General features: G+C 44.9%; 3 protein-coding genes across 6 annotated transcripts in view; 1 reads left to right on the top strand and 2 right to left on the bottom strand.

Moving 5' to 3' along the window:
* Positions 1–5140: 5140 nt before the first annotated feature.
* On the bottom strand, positions 5141–6023 carry LOC134646396 (integumentary mucin C.1-like). Its single transcript, XM_063500284.1, has 2 exons — positions 5941–6023; positions 5141–5698 (listed from the first exon to the last, which is right to left on the bottom strand). The coding sequence occupies exons 1-2, from the start codon at positions 6001–6003 to the stop codon at positions 5306–5308; spliced, it is 456 nt and encodes a 151-aa protein (XP_063356354.1). The 5' UTR covers positions 6004–6023; the 3' UTR covers positions 5141–5305.
* A 1848-nt stretch (positions 6024–7871) lies between these two features.
* LOC134645934 (galectin-8-like) lies at positions 7872–12713 on the top strand. The gene is made up of 8 exons (XM_063499568.1): positions 7872–8114; positions 8302–8390; positions 10238–10448; positions 10528–10647; positions 10719–10745; positions 10828–10916; positions 11005–11170; positions 11251–12713. Exons 1-8 carry the CDS (start codon positions 8076–8078, stop codon positions 11398–11400), a joined length of 891 nt encoding a protein of 296 aa, XP_063355638.1. The 5' UTR covers positions 7872–8075; the 3' UTR covers positions 11401–12713.
* Positions 12714–13371: 658 nt separating this feature from the next.
* LOC134644108 (palmitoyltransferase ZDHHC14-like) overlaps positions 13372–23845 on the bottom strand; it is a 55731-nt gene continuing 45257 nt past the window's right edge. The window contains exons 8-11 of one of the 4 annotated variants that reach the window (XM_063496832.1): positions 23387–23496; positions 20588–20693; positions 14940–14962; positions 14163–14366 (exon numbers count right to left, since the gene is read on the bottom strand). In XM_063496832.1, the coding sequence (XP_063352902.1) occupies positions 14270–14366; positions 14940–14962; positions 20588–20693; positions 23387–23496 (336 nt within the window). In that variant the 3' untranslated portion in view covers positions 14163–14269. Of the gene's footprint in view, positions 14367–14939; positions 14963–20587; positions 20694–23386; positions 23497–23845 lie in introns of all 4 variants that reach the window. The other 3 variants (XM_063496833.1, XM_063496830.1, XM_063496831.1) reach the window with 3 other exon arrangements.

Raw genomic sequence — 23845 nt, 5'->3', positions numbered from 1 at the left:
GCTCTCACATCATTCTGGAGGAAATTTTACTTCTGCTTTACATCATTGCTTCACTCAAGGTTGGTGGTTTGGGCTAGTGCAACCCAAGCTTTAGCTGCCGCTAACACTTTAGTACACAGGAGCTCCTGGGCCACTGCAAGGTGTCCACATCATCAGCTGTGCCGATATACTGAGTTTGGTTTTTCTTGAAACATGGCGCTCTGCATTACGGGCAAACGTCTCCACTTTGTGTAAAAGGACAGATTCCTTTCTCTTCTCAGTTTTTACAGAGAAGAGAAAGACTTTTTTTAGAGAGAGGGGAAGTGCTGATTGGGCCGTATCATGGGAGCATAATTAGCAATTTATCTTAAAAGTGCATTTCTTTGGCTTATGACTTCCTCGTTTACTTCATCTTGGGTTTGATTATTATTTATTTTAATTAACTGCTAAACTAACTGTTAGTTATGTTACTTACCAGATGATTTTTTGAATATTTATTTCCCCCTCGTGTGTTGAACCGGTGTGATCAGCCAACATTTAAGTTTCCTTTATTTCCTGTGTGTTAGGCTGCTGTTATTCTGTCAGTTTGGAGGCTTGAGTTCAGGGTCTGCTGTTGTTAGTTTACTTTGCATATTTCTACATTTTGGGGTAAATAAAACCCACTTTGTCCCTAATCACCACTAACTCACACTCACACTGACCTTGAGGTGAATTTCCTGGGAGTTTTGAGAAAACTGTCAGCCTCTTGAACGTCTTCCACTCACGGATAATCTCTCACTGCAGAATGATGATCGTTTGTTCTTATGAACAGACTGAGTGTTGGTCTCTAAGATCACTACTGACATTGTGTCAACACACCTAAATGTTGCAGATCTGCTAACTGGTCTGACAGAGGTGCTCACACCTGATGAGGATCAGTTAATCGAGTGTGTTTGATTAGCAGCACCTGGCTCATAGTTACCCTCATAATGAAGCAGCAAGGCTGGACTTTGGCTTCATGTTTGTGAAATAATAGTGACACATCATGTAATATGTTGTTCATTTGAAGCTGTATTTACTTAACTGATCAAACCTTTAAACCACGACCACATATCAAATAATCAGCATCGTCACATTTATCAGACTCCTCACACTGTTTTCAGCGCTGTGACTGAAACCTGCTTTATTCTTTCAGTTCATCCTCACTCCCTCATTGGGTCTTACTTTCACCTGTGATCTACACCTGTCCATTATTCCCCAGCCACACCCCTGCATCCTGTCACAGCGTATACACTCCGTGTACTTTACTAGATAGTCTTCCTCAGTTTGTCAATCTTTCTAACGTTCCTACTGTTTCCAGTTTTCACTTCCTTTTCATCTGTTTGTGTTTGAGCTTGTTTACTGATTCTGACTTCAGCTCCTCGGATTTTCCCTCTTCTTCCTCTGAGTGTCTCCCTTTTGAGTTCTTTCCCTCCAAGTTATCACAGATTCACTTTGCAAATATTATTTCATCTCTTGGATCTCTGAGCTCATACTGAAAATATAATATAAAGAAAGTTGGTATAATTTTACATTCTGCTCCACTTTTAAAAGTGATCCGTGCTTTTAACACATCCAGGCCGAGTTACTGCAGTTTTTTGTGTCAGATGGGCCAAAAGGCTCCTGGAGATGTGTCCACATGTTAGAATTCACTTCATAGTTTTCATACTGGTGCTTTCAGCAAGTCTGCAAAGGTTAAACAAGCTGAACGAAAAAAGCGATTCAGCTTTTGTGATGTTCAAATTAAAAGTAAACGTTTTGCTCAAGCAGGATGTTTGACCATCAAACCTCTACTGTACAACCAACGGTTCTATGCAAAATAATAGATGCAAGCAGCTGCGTAAATGTGCATAATTACATATCTAGAGCAGAGCACGCTTTAAAATAGCTGCTTTTCGATTCTATCAGCCGCACGTTTATTTACAGTCACCCGAAACCAGATTAAGCTGAGCCTGATAATCCGCCTGTGCGGCTGAGACGGACACCAAACCTGATTATCAGTGTTCTCAGTTCACCTGCTCAACCTCTTCCAGTAGCATCTATACTTCACACACTGCAACACTCCACAACAGCTCAGTCACGTGTTCTTACAATTTACAGTTTTATTCGTTTTATAAAATTCGACAAAATCTGGTCTAAAGTACAAAACTCGTTCGTGCACAATCTCTTGAAACGGATTTTCTTCTTCACAGGTGGAGTGACGTCATGCTCCTCCCTCCCACTCAGCACCACAGACCCCCACCCTGAGGCCTCTGCGGGTTCACAGCGTGAAGAGAGCAGGCCAGGAAAAGCAGCGGTGCGCGTCCCCGCCGGTGCGTAAAGACAACCAATCGGGGCGGCGCGCGCTCCTTTCAAAACATTTCCCATCAACACTGAAAATGATTTCACTTCAAAGAAAGAAAAGAAGAAAAAAATACATTGAATCTGGAATAAAACTAAAGATGCGTCTCCAGTCCACGCGTGGAGGCTGTGCCGTGTCCGCTCGCTCAGGCGTGAAACAGAAGAGCCGTGAGCAGCAGCGGGGACAGCAGCAGCGTGGAGAGGGCGGGACCCCCGCAGCCACTCTTAGTGGGTTCACTGGTGGAGATGGAGGTGGAGCTGGTGGTGGAGGTGTTGGTGCTGGGGAGGGCGGTGGTGTTTGCCTCGGCCCTCTGAAACACACAAAAGCGAACTGCGATCACGGAGGGTCACGACAAACTCCTGATCCCGTGAAAACTTTAAACATTTTTTAATCATTTCATCAAAATTCCACAAAAACAGAATTTCCCCTCACGTTTACTTCTACACTCAAATCTGGTGTAAGGAATCTTCCACTCGGGATTCTTTGCGCTCCCACGATAAATGTTACTCATTCCACATTTTAACACTGACGTTTTTTGTTTTGTTTCTTTGAACTCATCGGGGGGGGGGGGGGGGGGGGGGGGGGGCACGAAAAACCCGCCGGTCTTTATTTCTGCCCAACTTTATTTCCACAGCACTAAACTCGGAGTTTGTGGAAGTTTGAGTTTCTCTTTCAGCCTCGGATGCTCCTCAACATAAGCCTTAAAGCTCCTTAAGTCCGCATTTAATTAGGCGCAAACAAACTGCGTTACTACAAAGGTTTCCGCCCCATCTTTAAAAGAAAAGGTGCTGAAAGATTTTTTTTATAAAAAAGATGCAATGGTGAAACTGACCTGAGAGCTGAGACGGAGAGCCAGCAGCAGGACTGCGAGGGAAACGATGCTCAGCTTCTTCATGCTGGAGGTGATGGAGGCTCGTTTTCTCTATCGGGTGGAGGAACAGTGAATGAACGGGCGGCGCAGGTCGGGCTTTTATAGGCTTTGATTTTATGGTGACATCTAGCGGCCACTCGCTGCTATTGCCGCTGACTCACAGATGCTGCTCTGGAGAGTGTGTGTGTGTGTGTGCGCGCGCGCGCGCGTGTGTTAAACTTTAACTCCATTCCAGCCACATGATTGGATGAGCACCGCACTATTCTCATTGGCCTGTCAGTCAAAACTGGAAAGGAATGGCTTCTATTGACTTTATATTGATCATATCTCATTATTCTATTGAGGAAACGTTATTCTGACATAATTAACATGTCATCAGCCAAACAGCTGTAAAGACTGTGAACACACTGATTTCTGCTGGATGTTTTGGTGCACGAGTCTGTGGGGACCTGTTTGCTGGGCAGCGAGCAGGAAACCCGTCCACCAGCCTGCTGATTTAACCTCACAGTGCAACGGCCAGCTGGAGGTTATCTCATCAATGTGGATTTTTTTTTACCTGCAAGCCAGTAAGACTCCTGTTACTAAAAAAGTCCCCTGCATGCAGCTTGTACACAATAACCTGCAGAAAGTGTTTTGTGAGATAAGGTGGGCCGTGCATACCTGCAGGCCATGTCGACAGGAGTCCGAACTGTTAGAAGTGATTCAGGCTTTTAACTGGCTGAGAAGAATCGAGGTGGCTGGTGGGACATGTTTGCACCAAATTTCAGTCCATTGTGCAGAAATAAAGAAACCTCAGAGGTCATATAGAAGAAACACTAACAGGCTTTACCAACCAGACACTACAAGTACTCAGCTCTGCATCATATTTAAAAAAATAAAGAGTGAATTATGGAGGTTTTTAATGCAGCACCATCAGGTGAACAGCCTGAGAGAAAGAGGAAACTAGCACCCGTCTCAAACAGTAAAGGAAACACACAGTTTTATTTTGAGGAAGATTACATCATCCTCACAGACCCACACACACACCTCGCTCACGTCTTCTTCGCTTACTTTGCATGAACGTCCTCTTTCTTCTCACTCAGCCTGTTTCTAATCAACATGTTTCCAGTATTAAAACATCTGATGTGAAAATCTGCATAAACAAAAGGTTAATAATTCAGAAAGTATCTGTGCAGGGAGGGATCTCTGCCTCCAGCATGTCTGTGGAGCTATGAGCTGTTATTGATGAGCAGCAGAGTCTGAGCTTGTGTTTTAGACTCACAGGGAGACATGAGACATGGTTGGAGTGCCACTCCCATCACCTAGAACAGGAAAGAGAGGCTGGATCCTTTGATTTTGGATAGTAGAGCCAGACTTTGGTGTAAACATGCGAGCACTGATCCATCCTGCCTTATACCAGCAGCACATGTTGGTCAAGGTGTGGGTAGATTTTCTTGGGACAGAAAAAAAACTGAGCCACGGTGCGTGCTGCTTCAGTAGAATTAAGACAGTCCTGCAGGCAAAAGTGCACCTACTAGAATACACTGTTTAAAAGATGGATGCAGTTTCACATTTATGTTAGCTGTAAATTTGAGTTCCAAATTAAAACCTTTCTGCATGTACACACAGAAACTTCATAATCTGGAGGCTTAAACCCAAGTTGACCAAATGTGAGGCAGAAGGTGTGCCCTGTGTTGAGAGTACCATTACTACAGGAAGCTCAGATTTTCTCTTCAGGGTAACAGTGCCAATTTAAAATACCTGAAACCAGATTAAGAGGCTGAAGGAGCCCGATAATCAGACCTGGTGTGACTGATCCACAGTGGGTCAGATCATCGGGGCTCTGAGCTCACTCATGCAGCTTCACTTCTCCCGCACAGGAAGGAAACAGTCACGTGGTTTTAGATTTTAGTTTTATTCAGTTTACATCAAAGCACCGCCTTTCAGTCCCAAATGTTTTACAGCATTTATACAAACTTCAAAATCAGTGACACCAGAAACAGGATCACGTCCACGAGTCACTCCTGTTCTCAGAGTTCAGGAGGAAACCCAGCTTTATTAAACCTCCTTCAGGAAGACCTAAAGTTTCCACGGAGTCCAGGCCGATCCGGATCCAATCATCCGGACCAGCTGTGGAGGAGAGCCAACAGAGCCAGCAGCGGAGTGCAGGCGGCGGGTCCCCGGGAGCCGGTCCCTGTCGGAGGTCTGGTTCTTGGAGAGGTCGCAGTCTTCACCGTGGACGCCTTGACAGTGGACGCCTTCACCGTGGACGCAGCGGTCGTAGTGGACAACGTGGATGCGCTGACCTTGAAGGACTTGACCGTGGACGCCGTGGACGGGCTGACCGTGGAGGACTTGATCGTGGACGCCGTGGACGGGCTGACCGTGGAGGACTTGATCGTGGACGCCGTGGACGGGCTGACCGTGGAGGACTTGATCGTGGACGCCGTGGACGGGCTGACCGTGGAGGACTTGATCGTGGACGCCGTGGACACCTGCCCCCGGGCCACCTGCAACACAAGAGACGCCATGAAGCTGACGAAGTGCGGCTGCGCACCGTGGGGAGGCTGAGAGGTCCTTAGAGTTCACCTCCACCTTTGATCAGAGTCTCGTGTTTAAATTTAACGTTTGACAAAAAGTTTGTCCCGCAGCCTCTCCTGCCCCTCCACGCGACATTTAAAGCTTCTTAACGTAATGCAACTCCTCAACACGAACACGACACCCACGCCACTTTGACAAAAACGCAACTCACCTGTGAGCGGAGCTGGAGAATCAGCAGCAGCGATGCGAGGACGACCACACGCAGCGTCTTCATGTCGGCTGTGATAGAGGAGCTCTGTTCTGCTGGGGGGAGAAAGGTGAATGACTCGGGGGGCACAGCCCACCTTTTATAACCCCCACGCCTCGACACACCCCTATCTGCTGCGTTCACGGGATGTCGCAGATGTCGCTTCTCAGAGAGACGAAGTCAACCGGGATCATGTTTAACACCTAATGTTGTTTTTATTTGTAACCACATATTTAACCAATGATGATCCAGAACAACCAAACAAACCGAAAAGTACAACAAATTGTACCGGAAGTACATTTTTTGGAGTTATTTATTGCACGTGATGAAATTTATGTCTGCAATTTCTGTCTATCTGAATCGTTGGCACCTGCGTGAGTTCATCTCCATGAAGGATGTCTGCTTTGTCCAATCAGGATGAGCCTTCCACCTGTCAGGAGTCTGGTGGCTCCTGAGCCAGATTTTTCTGTCCTCCAAAACAAAGCATGGCAAAAAAAAGAAAAGAAAAAAAGTTGGATATAATTTAACAAAAGTCTCATGTTAATGTCAGGGTGTCATGAACATATTATCTTGATTTGAACAGGTTGGGTCTTCTCAGTGCAGTTTGAGCTCATTAATAAAGTGTAGGCTGGTTTGGTTCAGTAGGACATGATGAGTGATGACTGTGTGTCTTTAAATAAGAAACACCTGACAGGAGGAGACACAGTGTAAACTCCTCTGCATGAGACAGAAAATCATTTTGATTAAACATCTGACCCACTGTCACATCTCCGTCACCAAACCATGTGTGATAAAGGAGAACCTGGTGTTTATATCAGATGTCCTTATTGTTCCATAATAAGGCTCTGTGTGGGGAGAAGAGATGAATCCTGTGATCACAGGTCGTGGTTTCTCCTGACGATGTGCCACATCCAGCACACCTGAGGTGCTGCGATCGGCCTGAGGGACCAGATCTCCTCCACTCCTCTTTGATGGTCTCAACAGAGCCTGAGGAACTCATTCATTTATTCTGCAGCTCGGTTATCTTTTCATCAGCTTCACCGTCTCCTTGAAGACTGAGATGAGAGCTTCACTGATGGCTCCGGTCTTGATTGTGTTTTCAATTTGATCTCTCATTGATTTTTATCACAAATATTATGAATGATATTGTTTTGGCCTGAGACGCCTGAGAAGCTGCTTGGGTGGATGATGTTTCTTTGTGTTTGACACACAATCGTCCAATCTTAGATTTGCAGGAACAGGAGTGTCACATTATATTATATTATATTATATTATATTATATTATATTGACCTATCATGAGTAAACGGCGCCCTCTAACGGTCACTTGCTGTAACTGCTGCAAACGTGTTAACGCTTCATGCATGGTCCTGCCGGGATTCCGTAGTTTTGCTTCCACATGTCTTCGGGACGAACCGGCAGCTTCATACAGAAAGAATAAAAACACAGAAATCTGATTTAGTTTAAAAACACGAGACGTTTAAGCTTCACGTTAATATTTTTTAAACTAACAAAAGTTATAAAATTATTAATGAAGGTTTGTTGTACTAATGTTCACTCAAACACACAATGAGTCGGATTGTTTTAATATCTGGTTTAAAGACTTTGCAGAGCCCGGACATCCCTGTTGTCATCATCATCGTCAGCATTATTATTATTATTATTATCATTGTTGTTGTTGTTGTTTCAAATACTTCCCGCTGCTCGTTTTGCCTGCAGGTGAGGACCAGGTGTTCAATTAATTAATTAGACTCTTTAAATCCTTTGAATGAATCCTGATATTTAATTAAAACACCGGAGATCACGTGGGTTATGTTCTCAGATAGATTATGACTGACGTCATGTACTTCCTGCAGGTTCACGTGACGCTCTCACGGTCACGTGGGTGGGCTTCATCCGTGTTGTTGTTGATCTCGGGTGCCGATCACATGGTGGGGTTTTGCGCATGCGCGAGCTGTTAATGGCTGATGGAGAGAAGATGCCCACTGCCTCCATCCCCGTGTAGCGCAGGAGAGCTCCAGCCCGCTCCCGTTTGGCGCACATTGCGCAGACTGCCGTTTTTCCGCACAGCTGCAGGCCGCAGTCCGACACGAGAGGCCCGATGTCCGTGGCTAACGCTAAACACACGGTTCTGAATCCGGTAAGCGGATTATTATTATTATCATCATCTCCATCAGCCCTCTGATGGCTGCATGCTCTGCTGTCTGCACGCATGCAGCTTCTAGCGCTGTCCGCACATCTGCCCACACACCTGTCCACATCTGTCTGTCTGACCACACTTGAATGAAGACACGAGGCTCTCTGAGATTTCCCTGTCCGCTCTGCAGGTGATCCCATACACTGGACCCATACCTGGTGGCCTGCACCCCGGGGAGATCATCATCATCCAGGGCACCGTCCCCCCTGATGCTGACAGGTAAGATTCAAATCAAACAGCAGCAGTTTGTTCTGTTCATGCAGGAAAACTTCCAAAGAAAAATTCTCCCCCTGCAAACATTTTCAGCTAAAAGAGAATGAAAGTTGACCCATGACGCTGTTTTCAGGCGTGTGTGATATTTACTGTATTACTGAACTCTTCCATACCTGCTTTGCTTGATTTAAAGTTCACAATAATCCTTCTGTATATTATTCTGGGACTAAGTGCAGCATCTCGGTCCATCCTGCCTGAAACAAGCCCCCTTTGTTCTGATTGGCTGCCCCTCACAAACTGAGCCTGTCATGTTTGGCTTCTGGGTTTTGCTGCAGATTCAAAAACTTCATTTTGTGTTGATTTGAAAAATTATTTATACTTAATAGTTTCACAAGTTGTATAATCAAAGGATATTTAAAGTGCTTATTATAAACTGTGGCACCTTTCACAATCATATAGATTATATTATTGAACCATAATTATTGATCTTTGTATAACTTTAATGTTCTAGCTGCTGCTGATTGAGATGATTTTTACATTGCAGGGTAGTTTGTATCTGTGCAGGTGTGCTGTCACATGTTACCGACGCTGCTCTGTCACGTGTGGGAAATGCTCGAGAACCTGCTGACGTGAAATATTCAGTAATTCATATTTAGGTGAAATGCGTCATTTAGCAGCAGCGTTACATGTGAAGCAAACGAGTGACGCTGAAAAAAGGAAGGAGAGTAAGACGAGGCTCTGATGGCGAATAGTTTGTTTTTATTGAAATAGTGTTACCACACGCAGCGAGGCCTCCTGTGGTTTGTTGTTTCCAGATGTTACAGCTGTTTTATGTTCGCTGATAAACTGAAACTTAAATCTGTTCTGCTGTGAGTTTGTAGCACAAACGTCTCTGACTGCAGGTGCTGTCCGTGGTTCGGATCAAAAGGTGAAATGATGTTGAGGTTATTGATTATTGATATGTGATATTATTTTGGTGTGTAGAGTGTGTGTGCGCATGTGGGGTTGTGTATCTGTTTAGGTACGATGTAGCAGCAAGGACCCAAAAACTCCGGAGCCTCTCACAGAGCTGTTCACTTCTCACTCATGCTGGAGACCTAATCTGCTCCAGAGCAGTTTTGTTTCTGGATTAGAGATTAGCAGGTTTGAAATCATCGTCTGCTGGCCAATCAGAAAAGTGCCACTGTTCCTGGACCCTCACAGGGTCTGAAGGTTTTTAGCATCCAAAGTCTTTATGTTATGAGCATCAGTGAGAACTATAGAAACTTAATTCCTGATTTATTTGTATTTCTTCTTTCCTTAAACAGCTCCGATCAGTTCACTGCCAACTCTTTCCTTCCTGATTCAAATAAACTTTATGAACACAGACTGACTGAGCAAAGCTCTGGAAGCTCCCACACACTCACAGTCTGTGTTTAACTCGTCTGTACACTGAGCCACTTCACTGTCAGTAAACCTGTTCATGTTTCTGATTGGTCAGATGCTGCAAACCCCGCCTCCTGCTGGGTTTACTTGGATCGCTGAGGAGAAGTTACCCTGGATGTGCTGATCTGTGCACATTCAGTTCCAGTTGCAGAGAACAGGTCCAGGATCAGTTTGGCTGCTATAAATGAGGTTGTTATTCTCTTCAGTGATCATGCGTCGCTCCCAGCTCTGCTGCAGTCAGACCACTCAAAGTCTCGCTTTTTTTTTTATTTTTTAAATCACACCTGAGAGCTCAGCTGTTCTGCCAACTGGGTTCAGAATAGAAGGATGGAGTTACCATCCACACCACCATCCACGTGGAGTTTAAGTTAAACGTTGATGCATGACATGATTTAGTCGGCAGTTAAACTGTGGCGTTCTTTGTGCAGGTTTCAGATCGACCTGTCGAGTGGCTGCAGCACCAAACCACGCTCTGACGTCGCCCTCCACTTCAGCCCTCGCTTCAAGGGCTCGCCCTGTGTGGTGTGCAACTCCCTGCTGCAGGAGAGCTGGGGCAGAGAGGAGACGCTCCACCAGCTGCCCTACAAGCGCGGCGCCCCCTTCGAGACGATCATCCTGGTGCATGAAGACGTCTTCAAGGTCTGTGAGCCCGAGCTGGTAGAGATGAAGGTAAGCCTGCGTGTGGAACCGAAAGATAACGCTCCTTGTTCACCTGCAGGTGGCGGTAAATGGAGCTCACCTGCTGGAATACAAGCACAGAATTCCTCTGAACAGGGTCGATACCTTCTCCATCTGTGGGAAAGTCAGGGTGCACGCTATCGGCTACATCCCAAACTCAGTGAGTACATGTCGGTCTCATATTTCAGCTTTTTCCCGCTCGTGTCTAAATGTGCGTTTTCTCCCTCTCAGGCAATATACTCGGAATCAGGTGACCTGGTGAGTTTTTACCTTTAAAGTGCTAAAACTCGATCACATGTCCAAACTCTTATCAGACATTTAGGTTTCACTGCTGTTTCAGAGCCTCCCTTACAAAGGCAGCATCCTCAAAGGCCTGAGTCCAGGACAGCACATCACAATAAAAGGGCAGGTCAGCATGTATCCTCACAGGTAAACACTCAGACACGTATATGAATCTGTGTGCGAGTTATCCAGGACCGACCATCTCACAGTGATGCACGCTCATACGTTGCTCCAGTTTTACAGTGAACCTCCGGAACAGCCGGACGGAGAACATCGCTCTCCACCTGAACCCCCGCATGAAGTCCGGCGTGTTCATCAGGAACTCGTACCTGGGTGAGTCCTGGGGCCAGGAGGAGCGGGAGCTGCCCTTCTTTCCATTCTCCTCAGGAGAATACTTTGAGGTAAGGACCACCTGCAGCTTCTCAACGCTTTTAAAGGCCTTCTGCTTCTTCAGAGACTCTATTTTAAATTTCTTCCTCAGATCCTTCTCCTCTGTCAGCCACATCGGTTCAAGCTGGCGGTGAACGGCTCGCACCTGTTCGAGTTCAGACACCGGGTGCAGGACCTGAGCAGCATCGACCAGCTGGAGATCATGGGAGACCTGGAGCTCACCGACGTCAAGCTGTGGTGACTCGCACGGAAACCGGCGTCACCGACGCTCCTGGGTTCTGGTTATCGTGCTAAATTAGCTTAGCCACAGCAACCTGGGCGTGGATGGTTCTAAGCTAGTCTGGCACGGAGGCCGTGGACGGGTCTTAAATGAACGGTTTCCAGCTGAGACTGGATGATGCATGACGGTAAGCCGTGCTGCAGCTGACTGTGTCGTCCCTGGACCGTTTCTTCTCTTGTCTCTAGTGCATCTCTGCTGTGATACAGCCTGTGTAACTAAACCAGGAAATAAATGTGAATGTTAAGAAGCTCTCGACACCTGGCTCTGCTTACATGTTAATTATAAGACGGTCAGCAAAACAGTGAAATAAATACAAGGACTGCATTCTTCTGTACAGCTCATATAGAAAAAAAAAATCCAGGAAGTGCAGTTTTTACTGCATCATTGAAGTCACAGCTTTCATTTGCATTAGTTTTTATCACTTTAAAATAATATTTGAAATACATGAAAATGTCCCACACACCTGACGGCAGCACTCTGTGCAGCACGAGATAATATTTAAATAACCGTGAAAGGTCAGAGGAGCAAGTCCTGCTCCAGTCATCTGAGGTTCCCTCTCATCTCCTTTATAATCAGCTGTGGTTAAAAATGTAACCAAATCAGGCTGTATGTATCACATTATTTAATGACAAATAAACTTGTTCCTGTTATCCTTCTGTTAGCATTCAAACCTGAGGATGACCAGAAGCCTTCAGCGATTCTTCACCTCCTCAGGTTTTAAGATTGTGCAGCTGATGCACTGATCACAGCCCACGTCCATCATCGAGAGCCTTTTTTACATTTTATAGGCTCACATGTTCGCCGGCCTCCGTGGATTTAGACCGCCATAGCAAAGATTTAAAAGTGTGCTCTCACATGCTGATAAATACGTTTCCTCCATAACTGTCTTGCCAGTAATAAAACACGTAAATAAAAACAAAATAAACCTGAATTTCATTCATAACAGAAATGAAAACATCAAATGTAAAGCTCATTTTGAATTTGATGACAGCAAAACGTCAAAGAGAAAAAGGTTAAAAAGCAGCTGGAGGAACATTTTTCAGCAGCGCAGTCATGTGACTGGATATTAAAAAAATACACAGAACAGAGGTTCACAAAAAAAGTTTATAAAAATGTTCCTCAGCACAGAAATGTGACGATTTCAAACGTGTGCAGACTTTTAGAAATATGTTGCTGCCCTCAAAATCAAAATTAGCCTATTTTTTTAAATGCGCTTCATCTTCTCAGTTTAATATTTGAAATGTTTTTTTGTTTATGTTCTATTATGAATAAATTATGGGTTTAAGAAGAATATCCTTAAATGTTGTTATTATTTACATTTTAATTCCTTTCAACTTTCAGGAATTGTTTGGAATTGTTTAACTTCCCAAACACAAACATGGTTTTACTGTAACAGCCCACTGCAGAGGGGTCACATGGGGTCACAGGCTGATGACGAGGCTCAGATATTTTTGTGGCTTTTGTTGGTCAAAAGCTTAAATTCAGGGATCCTTAAATAATAATGTGATTTTTGTTGGTATCTGCAGACCAACAGGGAACTGTGTGAGTCATCACGCCATCTTTGAGCCTTTAAAGTCAGCTGGTGTGACCAACATCACACTAATGTTAGTAAACACGAGGCACTGATATCCTTTCCTGTTTGTTTCATAAAAGAATTTAAATTTTAAAAAATTCAATCTCAGCTGCAGTGTTTCTGCTCGACCACAAGGGGGTGGAAGAGCCTTAAAGTGGGAGTGTCAGTTTCTACCAAACCATCAACGTCTTTGGCCACAGACTGACTGACCCTCTGAGGTGTTGACCCACAGCTCTTCTGTTTCAGGCCTTTTCTGTGCGTCCAGCTCAATCACAGAGCTCAAAATCATCCATAAATGTTAAAACTTCAGCGTCACATGACTCTCACACAAACGCCTTCGATAGAAACGCAGCCGAATGTGATAAAAAGATGGTTTTATTAATATCCACAGGAAATATAATCTGTAAGTTGTAATAACCATAGTACAATACAACAGTCTCTTTTACATAGAAAAGCTTGATGATATGCAACATGAAGACATCAACCATCGCACTGCTGACCATGTCCAAGAAAAAAAGGCAAGAAGACACCGTCCAATCAGCAACGGGCACACAGGAGAAAGTTTTAGAAAAGAAGTGAGTCAGAGCTGCGACACTTCTCACCCAAACTTTTATTTTGGATATTTTTTGCTTGAAGTGGAACAAAAACCTGAAACGTCTCCTGTGAAGTTTCCAAAGAGTTAACGGATTAAACTTCCCTGGAGTTTCAAACAAAAATAACAGGAATGATCTTCCAGTTCCAGCTGAGACGTTTGGGAAGAAAAACCTCTGAAGACAAATCTGATTTAGGTCTACAGGTTCCAGCAGCTGAGTTTAAACCACCACCTGTGAGCGTGGGTGGGGGTCAGCTGACTTCAGCGATCTCAGTGTTTTCATGAGGGGCGTCAGACGGAGCTGAGCTTCACCAGCCCTCTGACAGAGTCCTCGTGCAGCGAGTCCTGGCTGGCCGGGTCGTAGAAGCCGGCCTGCGTGGTGTGGCTGTGGCCCATGGGGCTGCCGCAGTGAAGCATGCCGGGCGGCGACGGCACTTCCTCTGGCGTAAGGAAGTGGTGCTGGAACACCGACTCCTGCAGGGGGTTGCTGTGGTTGTGTGTGAGGGTGTGTCCATGGACCGGCAGCTTGTCGGCGGCCTCGTGGCAGCTTAAGCTGGAGGTGGAGGTCGGAGGGGTGGGCTGGCCAAGGGGCAGCGAGGTGCAGGGCCCCGTCAGGGCGAGGGAGGCACGGCCAGGTAGCGTCCCTCCGTTTTCAGGGGATGTGGTTAGGATGACGGGCTCGCTGCTCTGGTGCTGGAGTAGCGGGGTGGCGGCGGCCTGCAAAACGAATTTGGTGCTCTGAATGCACTGGTCTTGGTCACACTGAGAGAAAGCGCCAACGAGGAGAAGGGAGACAAGGGAGGGGGTGTGCGGGTCAAAGCAACAGACATTGGGGGGGGGATGGCAGTGACGCAGAATTTGAAAATTGCAAAGAGGCAAAGAAGAAAACACAAACGAAAGGAAGGCGTGAAGACCACAAAGGAGGGAAGGGAGAGAAAGAAAGAGAAGGTGTTAGTGCCCCGTTAGGATGCAGAGCCACACAAACAGCCACTCAGCTCAATACACAGAGCTGCTATTAAGTCCCTGCTTCACGGCCTATTGATCGCCATCGCCTCGCTGTGGATGTGTCAATAACGAGCGGTAACTGGGTTAGGACGCCGAGAGTCGGCGATAACACACATCAGCCACAGAGAGATTAGCTTTAACCCCGTTAGCCGTTTGTCACCACAAAGTCATCAATATTACAGACCAGCTGCAGATGAAAAGCCCACAGGGTGTGAGAGGTACCAGAAATTAAAAGCATAATAAGCAGGACGCCTCCTTCCACCCCACACCGCTCCCAAAGCCTCATGGCGAGGAAATGTGAAGCACGGAGGTTCGTCCTCCATATCTCACCTTTCTGCCTCAATCTCACTGACCTGAAAAGAGCAGATTACAGACATGATGTAAACACAGGCCGGGCGACCTTTGACAGCAGAACAGAGGTGCTTTTAAGTGTTATCAGTCCTCCACGTATCGACTTAGGGAAGCTAGGCTCAGGTTGTTGCACTGCAACCACAGAAAACACGCTCACCTCCACGATAGCGCCAAACTACGTCATCGGCGTTTGATGGAAAATAAAAATAGAGTGCTGTCAGGCTATGTGAACACAGACTGACTCATCATTAGCAGGAAGGCAGAAACAATACCTAGACGGGCTGCTGACCGCAGGCCGTGTTGGGCTTTCACATTCCTGTAATCCCAACATTAAGCCCACATTTACTCTGGTTTTGCCTCAGTAGAAGGATACTATGACAGTAAGACTCATTTCTCTGTTCCTGAGACGTCGTCAGGAGACGCACCGCTTTATTCAGATGTCCAAAAACTTGGATTTTCTCTGAACCATAGAGCACCAAACCTGAGAGTAATCTTTTTGTGTCACTAAATCTGACCTCTACCACTAACGTGCGAGCCTCTCGCCCCCTCTCAGTGACTCAGACGCTGATGCATGGTTTGATCAAACCAGACGCTCTGCTGTAGGAGCACAGCAAGGTTTCTATAGGTATTTAGGACAGTTTTATTTGCCGTCACATGTCGAGTACAGCCAGGTAAACAGTTTTTGTGTCAACAAACGTGCCGTCATTTGTTCTTCATCAGATTTGCTGATTCTACTTGGAGGTCAGATCTCGCAGCGTGCTGTACAAAGCTGATTCTACTTGTGTTTCATATTTAAACAAATCTGAAGAGGACTGGAGATTCAGCAGGCAAGAGATTAGAGTCACGCGTGTTATTCCCCACAACATTAACTGATAATAAGTCACAGAGTGGTCTGGGACATTCGAACATCTGACCCGAGCTCTTTAAAGTTCGGAGATGCTTTGTGAGATCTTCCTCCTGCAGGATTTAGTCCCAGCTTAAAGTGGGAACTGATGTGAGCCTCTCAGGGAGGCCTGTGATGACTGCAGTCAGTCTCTCTCCATTTACTGAGTCAAATCCAGAAAGCAGGGTTTGTTTATCAAAGTGCAATGACATCGTTTCACACACAGTTACCGTGGCAACAGCTTAAAAAGTCTCCTCCGTCGATTTAAAGCTGCATCACAAAGAAACAAACGCGCGTTTGCCAACACGGAGCTAAAAATGCCCGGCTTAACGTGCAACACACACCAACAACAGCATAACACACACAAAGATGTGGTTCGTGTACGCGCTCCGACCTGCCAACACTGGCTGTTTGCTTTTAATCAAAAATCTGATTTAAATACACTGAAGAACGTGGTTCTACACACTGGTCCCAGACCTGGACAGTTACACGTTAAGCACTGACGGCGTCCAGACAAACAGCCAGGACAACTGCGGCCGCTCATCACGACCACTACAGAAGACAGATGGTGGTTATTTGTGGACGTGCTAACATTGGGGAATGTTCCCATGGCTTTCAGCCCAACGGTCCATTCAAGAGATCATGACTGATGACGTCAGCGTTTAACATCTCAGTGAGAATAACCAGGACGAGGTCGAGCCTCTGTGCCAACAAGGACACGACAGAGGGAAAGGTGTTCAGTAGCTGCGTGCGAGGAGGTAAACTGGACGCCACGAGTGAGGCGGGACTCAGCCTGACACTGCAGAAAAACCTGTTCACGGCCTGCGGCGAGATTTCGATTCTCATCTTTTCATGAGCCTGCTGCAGTGACAGATGACAACCCCTGGCAAAAGTCATCGAATCAACACATTTGGATGATGTTCATTCAGCCTCAAACACATTCAACACTTTTCTTTTTTTGGGCAGTAGAAGAAAAATAATGTTGGAATCACTCTGTGGTTTTCATTTCTATCATTTCTATCTGCACAAATCTGAATATGAAAAGTCTGCAGAGCCAAATAATGTTTGTTCCCTGATGATGTAATGTTTCATATCAAGGGCCAGATTTACTCAGCGGGTCGGTTAGGTGTGGTTAGTTTGGGTGACATACAAAAGTTACAGTTTTCTAAACAGACGAGCTTCATGTCAATATCAAGCACAAAAAAATAAGACATGCTTTTTTGCACCTGCTGGTGCAATTTGCAGTAAACTGCATCTTAAACTTTGTAACTCAGTTTAAACACTTGATTTAAATATTTTCTTCTCTGTATTTTGTGCAAAGGAACTTCCAAAGACAGCGTCCCTGCCTCCTGTGTAATCTTGGCTCTGTGTTTGTCGTCAATACTGACAGTATTTTGTGTTAGTTTGTGCACAAAGCGTTTGCTATTCTGTAACATAGCCATAAACAGATGACAAGTCATGAGCTTAAAAGCACATAATGTGCAACAATTAAACTGTAATCAATCAGCTGTTTGAGTTTTTTATCATATTTAGATTCAGCACAACAAAATCCATTCGAATAAAGGAAATCATCATTTTTCCTTCACTTAATCTGGAATAAATAAAGCATTATTCAAAATAATCTGACAGAGACAGAATGTTCAGGTGTATTTAATAAAAACAACTGCAAAGTGAAAAAGTTGAACAAGCATCCTCCAAATGTGCCGATTCCAGGAGTTTCCATAAGATTTCAGAGTGAGCGTCTTAAACATCCTGACGATGAGCAGCTGACCAGAAATCAGAGCCTGCACGCCACCACATCACCATAACCCCCACGGCTTCTGCCGACCTGATTTAAAGAAACACGACGTGGTTCATGCAGACTCTGAGAACTCGCCTGCTGTAATCCAGAGCAGCTTCATCCATTTCAATCTAGTGATGAGAGACACTAACTGGATTTACTTTCCCAGACCAGAAAAAAAAACCAAGCTGTGTGTGATTCAGCGGCGTCCAGCCTCCGTGCTCTGTGCCTGGACTGAGTTATCCGGGCCAGCGCGGGATGCCTCTACATTCCTGAATCTGACATCATCATTCAGGGCTCTAGACTAACTTTTTGACATAGGCGCACCGGTGCGCCTAACTTTAAAAATTTAGGCGCACCGGCACAAAAGTTAGGCGCACTCAAATTTTTCAACTGCATCGCTTAACACCGCAGTTTTACATGTGCACTTTCTTTGGGGGGGAAGTCCATACAGACAATATTCATTTCTAAATTATTAACTAACAAACTTGTGCTTAAAGTGCTTTGTCAATATTGTAGAAAATGTTAAACTTAATCATCATCTTGGCCTGACGACCTGTTTGCTGCTGCCTGCTGCTGAAAGGCAGTGGGGAGAGGGGACACTTGGGCAGTGCATTTATCACAGCATATGTGTTTTCTGGATACACTGCTGCTTTTTCAGCATTCAAAGATTGATGGCACCGTGTCAGAGCACTGGCTATGAATTTCAGACGGATCAGGCCTTAACTTAACAAAAAAGTTATCAATAGTTCTTTTCATCTTTTCTCATTACCCACAGCTACATCCACTCTGTCGGGCCTAGGCTGCTCACTAGGGCTGGGTATCATCACTGATTTCTATAATCCATTCGATTCCGGTTCTCAAAGACCTGATTCGATTCAATTTAGCCTCAGACAGTCAGAAATATTATAATTCTGATCATTTATCAGTACTGATACATGTGAGACTTCATCAGAATTGTGAACATCACAGCAGATGCCTTTGTGTGAAAGTAACTGAGAATAAAACACAGAAAAACATGAAGGAGATTTTCCTGGCCTGGCTTTTTATAGCAGATGACCTTAAAAATATTCTGCAAATTTGCACAATTTTAAAAAGTTTAAATTTCTTCAGTATTGAACAGCAGAAACTAGGCTTTCTTGTCCGAGGTCATTTAAGTGAAAAAAAGAAAAAGACCGCGCTGTAAACAACGGTAGACTGGTGGGTAGTAAGTGAATGAATAATGCAGAAAACAGAGATTTGAGACGGGAAACTGTTCTTGAAGTACAGAGAGAGAGAGAGAGAGAGAGAGAGCTGTGCATGAAGTGTGATTTTTATCGTGATGGAAGCAAAACAGCAAAAGTCAGAGGGAATTCATGACGACATTGATCAAATGTGAAGCGTAGTTTGCTGCTTCTTTTGCTGCTGGCTCGGTGAATTTTGGTTGGAGAGAGACAAAACCTGCAGCTCAGAATCAGCGCAAAAAAGACAGAAACACAGCGCGGACGGTGGGCTCGGTGAGCTCCGACAGCGTGTCCGTCTACGGGCCGTCGGGTGAGAAAGCCGAGAAAGACAAAGCTGATTCTGATGCGTCGGGTCTGCGCTGTGTTTACGTCTTTGTGTGGAATCCGTTAATGAATTGATATCGCCTTATTCAAGCTACTCACCTCTCTCTTCTACCTGCACTTCCAACTGGACCACGGCCAATCAGAGAGGTCCCGCCCCTGACCATCTCTGATTGGTTTAGTCCACGATAGGGCATAATGTGTGTCTGTTGTTGACCACACGGAGAGTTGCAGAGATTTTTTTTTTGTTACCCGAAAATATTTTTTTTTAGTCGCACCACTGAAAAATTTAGTCGCATTTGCGACCAAATTGGTCGCACTCTAGAGCCCTGTCATTAGAGAGTCGACCGTCGGCATCGTGCACGAGGACAGGCCAGGGCAACCTGATCCACGCCGGAAACCAGATTTGTTCTACACGTGTGCGAAACCAGACGTACTTCCTGTCAATGCTAAAATTACAAAAATAATTAACTCATAAAAAATATAAAAAATTTTCATGCAAGAGTCGGATTAAAACTATTAAACTGTTTCTACCTGACAGCTGTAACTTTTTAATACTGAAGCACGTCTCCCCTCTCCGAGTCAGTTTATTAGGACGTTTCAGATTTTACAAATAAAGCAACATTTGATCTTCGTTGGTCTAATTCTCCAGCCACACATACTGATAAAATAATGTTTAAAGACACAGTCTATGCTAGACCTCTACAATAATAATAATAATGAACTTCACAATTTGTGTACATGGATCAAAAAGTTCACTTGAAAAGGGGAATTTAGTTTCTGTTTAATTAGTTCCATATATAAGAACCAAAGCAAGAAAAAGTAATTAATGTTTTATTTATAACAATAATAAATGTTCTATTTCATAACCAGTGAAATCAAAGCTAAAATTTTATGTAATGCTTAAACACAAGCCATTTCACCTTACAGCAGTCAGTGTGTAAATGCTAAAGGCTTTTACTGTGAAAGGAATGAACAGGAAGAAGGCCTTTTCGCACGTGCAGAACAAATCAGGTGCAGATTACTACACTCACTGCAACTTTATATGAACTCTCTAAAGTTAGGAAGTTAGGAAGCAGCTTGAGGATAAAATGAACCTGAAGCCAGACTCTTTAAAGTATTTTAGCTGATAGTTACTGAAATACTGCTCTTTGCACAGGGTGGCTCTTATTGTGAAGCAGTTACAGAAACAGATTCATGCTCATTCGTTTAAACGTAAATAAAATGCACATGTCTCATCAACAACATGACTGAGAAAAAAAAAGGATTTCATGGTTTAGTTTATTTGGTTATAGTTTCACCATGAAAAGAGATGAAACACTGTTCTGTGCCATTTCTGACAAAGTGATGCATAAAGCTGCATTTGGAGGGGAGAGGGAGGTGGGAGGGGGACGGTGGCGGGGTCGGTCGACAGTCTTACCGTGTGGCTCTGCTGAGACTGGGTGGAGCCGTACATAGTGATACCATTGGTTGGTGGTGCCAACTGTGGCACGTCTGCCTCGACGAAGCCGCGTCTGTCGATGAGACTAATGAGAGAAAAGCCGAGAGCATCGTTACCGTCAGCAAACATTACACAGCAAAGGTCACTCAGCAGCACAATAATACAACACACAGCTCCGACAGGCCCGTCCTGCTTTAACCAAGAAGGAAAAGGTCGAGTTGATCTCGCTGTGGGTCAGCAGACGACCAAAGAAAGACATGGAATGAAGCAAATGAACAGAAGAGCTTTGTCGCTCTAACAGAGTGACTTTTATTAAACTCTGACCCTGTGGTTTTACTGTTGACGATAAAAAGCAAAGATAACTACTGTGTGTGGTGTGAACTATTTTCTGATACCACTGCTGCAGGTCAGGAAATACCAGCTTCTAAAATGATTTAAATACAGTCTCAGATGAACAACACATGACCCGTTCCAGCGTGTCATCATTTAACAAACAGCCCTGTGAAAAACTGAGCCCGCCCCATGATTCAGTAGCTTGTAGCGACACCTTTGGCTGCAGTAATTTAAAGTAATGATTTTCTGTGATAGTGTTGTCCTCTTTCTTTGCAGCGTTGCTCTCAGTCAGTTGTGCAGACATGTTTTATGCACAGCTCTCTGAAGGTGCCACTGCAGTATTCAGTCAGGGTTGAGGTTGGACTTTCACTGGACCGTTGCTGCCGTGTGTGGGATCGCTGTCCTGTTGATGACCTCGTGCCCACACCCTGTGGCTCTGGGCACATTGCCCTCTGCCACCCTGCTGACAATCGGTCATGCTCGGATGCTTCAGATCAGCAAACTACCAAAACTTCTGCTTTTATCAAAGTGCTCACACTGCTGGCTGTTACTTACAGAAAGTTAGTTTTGGTTAAATAATTACTGAGACTGTACTATGTCACCTGAGGTTGTATTTACCTCATTTTAAGAGCAACTAATCTTATTATGTCCTGATATGCAGCACCTTGGAAGTGAATGAGGGCGTAGTTTCTGTTAACTGTGACTGCACAGTCGTTCATCTGTGGAGTGAACCATCATTTCCAACCCAAGGTTAATGCTGCACAGCTCTGACATAGCTGGTTAGAGAAGAACCTGCTGAACTTTGCACAGTGACGGCTCCGTGTGATGATAGGGGCTATTTATCAGCCAAACACAGGCTGATGGGACACAGCTGAGGCATCAAGCTCGATAATAATTTAACACAAAGTGTTGACGGTGAGCTCCAGCAGGACTGAGCTGGAATTAAGCAGAAACCTGCAGTTTGATGCATTTGAAAGTGTGAGTGGAGAATCTGTGCAGGGATTAAAACACAAAAGGCTTTTGTCTCTGTGGGTCTGAGCTCGCTCAGTCCGAGAGGCAGGTGAGGCCAGCTGTGCGACACCTGTGGCCGCACACACACGCGCGCGCGCGCACACACACACGCGCGCACAGAGCCAGATGGCAGCCACCTGTGAGCCGAGGACTCTCCTTTGCCACCCGCTGCAGCCGTTATGGGAGATGTATAGCTTGTGACGGCAAAAGCACAGAACAGCCAAACACACTGACACATCATTGCTGTTCTTATACTTGTGCATATACTGATGAACTCTGCGGGTACTTAAATGCAACGTTAAAAACTGCAAATTTCTCAGGATAAAAAGATATTTGTGCTGTTCTGACAGAGTCGATCTAAGGTGGCGCCTCATTTCCAACCACGAACCCATAAAATCAGAGGAAACGGCGACTTCAGATTCACGGATGAGTAATGAGAATTGGCACGGGCAGGGAAACAGAATTACAACATGGAGACGGATTTGTAAAGTAATGAATTTGCACAATAATCACCATCTTCTGAAACATTAAAACCAACCACAGAGAAAACTTTGAATCTCTGTTAAACCCGTACCAGAGAAAAGAAACTGCAATAAGAACAAGGAAGATGAAACTGGAAGAAAAACAAATGAGGAATGGAAACAGAATTCATGAAACTACCGATTCCTTGTTTCAGACAGAATTTGCTTACCTACATAATCTTTATTCATGTAAATGATTGAGTACAGTTTGCTTTCAGGACGTCTTTGTCTTTAAGCTTTTCAAAGGTTCTGTATTTAAAGGTGGTATACTGGGGAGACCTTTCACTCTCCTTTAGTGGAAAAATATGACAAGAAATACAATTTGTAATCTAAAAAGTAAGGAACATGGATGACGTGTGTGACAGAATGTGGAGTTGTACGATGGGAAACTAAAGTAATGACTTCCTGTGTTGTTCCTTCATGTAATAAGTTTTAAAGGTTGTCCACATGTGCAGGCATATGAAGGAGCAGTATGTCGACATATACAGACGGGGAACTGAAATCTACCTTAGCACATAAGAACGATGCCGGGGGGGAAAGTGCAGTCGCACAGACACGAGCTGACAGCTGCTCTGTGTTTTTGTTCGATCACATGGGCAGAAAAGTATAAAAATCTAATCAATGTGGGAAACTTTGATCTCGGATTTGGTTCAAATAGGCCCGAAATGCTTTGCAGCATCTTTGCTATGTTTAGAGAAAAGGCTGCAGGCAGGCTCATTTCACAGCAGCTCCTCACATCAAACACTTCTGAGTAACAGTTTTATTTTTGCCTTTGGAGAAAACGGAAAACTACGATGACACTGAGATGGCTTTTCCCCCCAGAGCAGGGAACGATAGGCCCTTTGTCCTCATCTGACCATCGAGGAACGGGTACATCGCCTCACAGAAACACAAACACCCACACCCAGCCTACCTCGGTGGCAGGGGTCCACACAGCGCTGCGCAGCAGTTGGTGAATATGTTTCCATAGCTGTAGGGGTTATAGTTGTCCTTCCCTCTTTTAGATGACCATGAACCTTTTATCTGCAGAGATGCAAAGCTTCAGTGAGACAGATAAATATCCAAAGTGTCATCGATAAACAGACGCTGCTGTTTGTGTCTAGTCTGGAGCTCAAGCGGGCCGTGCGCACTTCTGTCCTGTGACCTTGAAAATTATCGTCGCCATTCTCGAATCAGCTGAGCTCACCGGCGAAGCTCGAGCACCACTCACTCACAGTCTGAGGTGAAAAGAAGTTACAGCTGTGAGTCCATGCTTCTGTGCAGCTAATGAACACACACCATACAGATGAGCAAATAATCACAAACTCCATTAAAAACGCTTCTTTTAAAAGGATTAAGATCAGTGTGTTTGTAGTTTCCAGATTTTCAGGCT

Source organism: Pelmatolapia mariae, linkage group LG16_19, assembly GCF_036321145.2.
Source record: "Pelmatolapia mariae isolate MD_Pm_ZW linkage group LG16_19, Pm_UMD_F_2, whole genome shotgun sequence".
Lineage (NCBI taxonomy): Eukaryota > Metazoa > Chordata > Actinopteri > Cichliformes > Cichlidae > Pelmatolapia > Pelmatolapia mariae.
Note: the sequence above shows the minus strand (reverse complement) of the source record. Positions and strands in the feature narration are given on the sequence as shown.

Coding starts and splice junctions, on each gene's coding strand:
- LOC134646396 (XM_063500284.1), bottom strand. CDS start 6,003: ATGAAGACGCTGCGTGTGGTCGTCCTCGCATCGCTGCTGCTGATTCTC. Junction 5,699..5,940: donor TTCTCCAGCTCCGCTCACAG/GTGAGTTGCGTT, acceptor CTTGTGTTGCAG/GTGGCCCGGGGGCAGGTGTC.
- LOC134645934 (XM_063499568.1), top strand. CDS start 8,076: ATGTCCGTGGCTAACGCTAAACACACGGTTCTGAATCCG. Junction 10,746..10,827: donor ACTCGGAATCAGGTGACCTG/GTGAGTTTTTAC, acceptor CTGCTGTTTCAG/AGCCTCCCTTACAAAGGCAG. Junction 10,917..11,004: donor GTCAGCATGTATCCTCACAG/GTAAACACTCAG, acceptor ACGTTGCTCCAG/TTTTACAGTGAACCTCCGGA.